This window comes from Mya arenaria, chromosome 15, assembly GCF_026914265.1.
Source record: "Mya arenaria isolate MELC-2E11 chromosome 15, ASM2691426v1".
Classification (NCBI taxonomy): Eukaryota; Metazoa; Mollusca; class Bivalvia; order Myida; family Myidae; genus Mya; species Mya arenaria.
The window spans coordinates 57,247,844-57,250,803 of NC_069136.1; the positions used below are offsets into that span (position 1 = coordinate 57,247,844).

The following is a 2,960-nucleotide window of genomic DNA, read 5'->3' on the forward strand; positions in this document are numbered from 1 at the left end:
TGGTACAATGTGTTATATTTGGAACATGTTTTAAAAAACCGAATAATTGCTGCTTAAAGTATATCTGATTTTTAAATATATTTTCAAAATTTGCGTGGAGAAGCTTAACTCATTTGAGACAACAATCTTCCCTCATATGAAGAAATTTTGACATATATTCCTATGCAACAAACCAAAGTTTCAATCTAGTGTTGTATTTAAAACCCATCTACCGATAAAGGCGTAATTTGTGTTATTTTGTATATGCCTGTATACACAGATGAATATATATAATACGGTATGACTAAACACCGGAATTAACCAAAAAGCTGGATGAAAAGCAAGATAGGCAATGGAAACACCGAAAAGAATGGCGAAAAGCACAACGAGCACGGACCCCCTTCTCTGCCTCTCCTTCTTTCCTTCCCCACCACTCTCTCCCGCTCCCTCTTTCATTTCCCTGCCTCTCCCCCTCTTCCACTCCCACACTCATTCCACTTCCCCCTCCCTTCATCTCCTCCTTTCATTCCCCCCTCCCTCTTCCTCTTTCATACCACCACATTCCTTCTCCCTCTTTCATTCCCCTCCCCGCCTCCCTCCCTCTCCCTCCTACATTCCACTTCAACCTCCCTCCCTTCCTCTCCCTCTCGCTTTTTCATTACAGTTCCCCTCCCTCCCTCCTTCATTCCACTCCCCCTCCTTCCCTCTCTCTCTTCCTCTTTCATAACACCACCCTCCCTCTCCCTCTTTCATTCCACTCCCCTCCCTCTTCCTCTTTCATACCACCTTCCTCTTTCACCCTCTTTCATTCCCCTCCCCGCCTCCCTCCCTCCCTCTCTCTCTACATTCCACTTCAACCTCCCTCCCTTCCTCTCCCTCTCGCTTTTTAATTACAATTCCCCTTCCTCCCTCATTCATTCCACCCCCCTCCCTCCCTCCCTCTCCCTCTCCCTCTTCCTCTTTCATACCACCAGCCTCCGTCTCCCTCTTTCATCCCCCTCCCCTCCCCGCCTCCCTCCCTCTCCCTCCTACATTTCCACTTCAACCTCCATGCCTTCCCCTCCCTCTCGCTTTTTCATTAAAATTCCCCCTCCCCCTTTTTCATTCTACTCCCCCTCCCTCCCTCCCTCCCTCTCCCTCTTCCTCTTTCATACCACCACCCTCCCTCTCCCTCTTTCATTCCACTTCCCTCCCTCTCCCTCTTCCTCTTTCATACCACCTCCCTCTTTCAATCTCTTTCGTTCCCCTCCGCCTCCCTCCATCTCCCTCCTTCATTCCACTTCCACCTCCCTCCCTCCCCCTCTTTCATTCCACTTCCCCCTCTTGCATATCACCTCCCTCCTTCTCCCTGTATCATTTCACTTCCAACTCCCTCCCTCTTTCATTCCACCTCCCTCCCTCTTCCTCTTTCATTCCACTTCCCCCTCCCTCCCTCTCCCTCTTTCATTCCACTCCCCCCTCACCCTTTTTCACTCCACTTCCACTCCATCTCTCTCTCCCTCTTTCATTCCCCCTCCCTCCCTCTTCCTTTTTCATTCCACTTCCCCCTCCATCCCTCACCCTTTTTCATTCCACTTCCACCTTCCTCCCTCTTTCATTCCACCTCCCTCCCTCTTCCTATTTCAATCCACTTCCCCCTCCCTCCCTCTCCCTCGTTCATTCCACTTCACCCTCCCTCTCTCTCTCCCTCTTTCATTCCACATACACCTCCCTCCCTCTCTCCATTTTCATCCACTTCCACCTCCCTCCCACCCCATCTTTCATTCCACTTCCCCCTCCCTCCCTCTCCCTCGTTCATTCCACATCCACCTCCCTCCCTCTCCATCTTTCTTTTCACTTCCACCTCCCTCTCCCCTTTTCATTCCCCTATCCCTACCTCCCTTCCGAAACGCACGGAAAGCAATGGAAATACCGATAAGAAAGGCGAAAAGCACAAAGAGCACGAACAAACTCTCTATCTCATTCTCCCTCTCGCTCTCCCTCTTTCATTCGCCTTCCCCCTCCCCCTTCTTTCCCTCCCTATCCTAAGTATTTAGTTTTAGTCACAATCGAGCTAAACGACAATGGCAATAAACTTCAGTGGGAAAGATGAACTGAATTGGCCAAAGAGGGAAATGCTATGTTATGAGCAGGCAAGTAATAGATCAAACATTTTTTATTTTTTTCCGGACTCCACACTCTTTAACAAACCAAATTGCGTAAAAAGTTTATCAAATTACGTTACATTCTCACGGGGAAAAATAATCACTGCAATTCACATTTTTCAACGTTAAATTGATACCTATAAAAACAATACATTTAACATATCATAAATTATTACTTTCTTACAAGTTTTTCGGGGCCTGTTGACCCAATACAAACAATAACAAGATAAACAAGTTTTATTTTACATGTATATTGTAATGAGATGATTCGCGATCCGAACATATCCCAAGATGTTGCGTTCACCCCCAAATTATTAGCAATTGCCTAAAATCTATTTTAGGAATGGAAGTTCAGGTGTAAATAACTCATAATTGTATTGCACTTAAAGATATTAATAAGTATAAAGGCATATCGTTCGATGTCGTACAGCTCAATAAAGACGTTAATAATAATAATTTCTAATATCTAATTGATCAAACATCGCTTGTTATTAATTATATTGCCTTAAAGAATATTAATAATGAGAAAGACACTGGATGTTTCGATTTCGTCGATTGATAAACGTATACAATACAGCAATATAAAAACTATCATAATTATTTCTAATATCTTATTGATCAAACATCGGTTGTTATAAATTATATTGCCCTAAAGAATATAATTAATGAGAAAGACACTAGATGTTTCGATTTCGTCGATTGATAAACGTAGACAACACAGCAATATAGAAACTTTCATAATTATTTCTAATATCTAATCGATCAAACATCGGTTGTTAGTAATTATTTTGCCCTAAAGAATATTAAGAATGAGAAAGACATATCTTTCGATAGCGT

At 43.8% G+C, this 2,960-nt stretch overlaps 1 protein-coding gene across 1 annotated transcript; it reads left to right on the forward strand.

Moving 5' to 3' along the window:
* Positions 1-312: 312 nt before the first annotated feature.
* Positions 313-2,007, forward strand: LOC128219511 (uncharacterized). Its single transcript, XM_052927321.1, has one exon. It carries the CDS (start codon positions 313-315, stop codon positions 2,005-2,007), a length of 1,695 nt encoding a protein of 564 aa, XP_052783281.1.
* Positions 2,008-2,960: the final 953 nt, after the last annotated feature.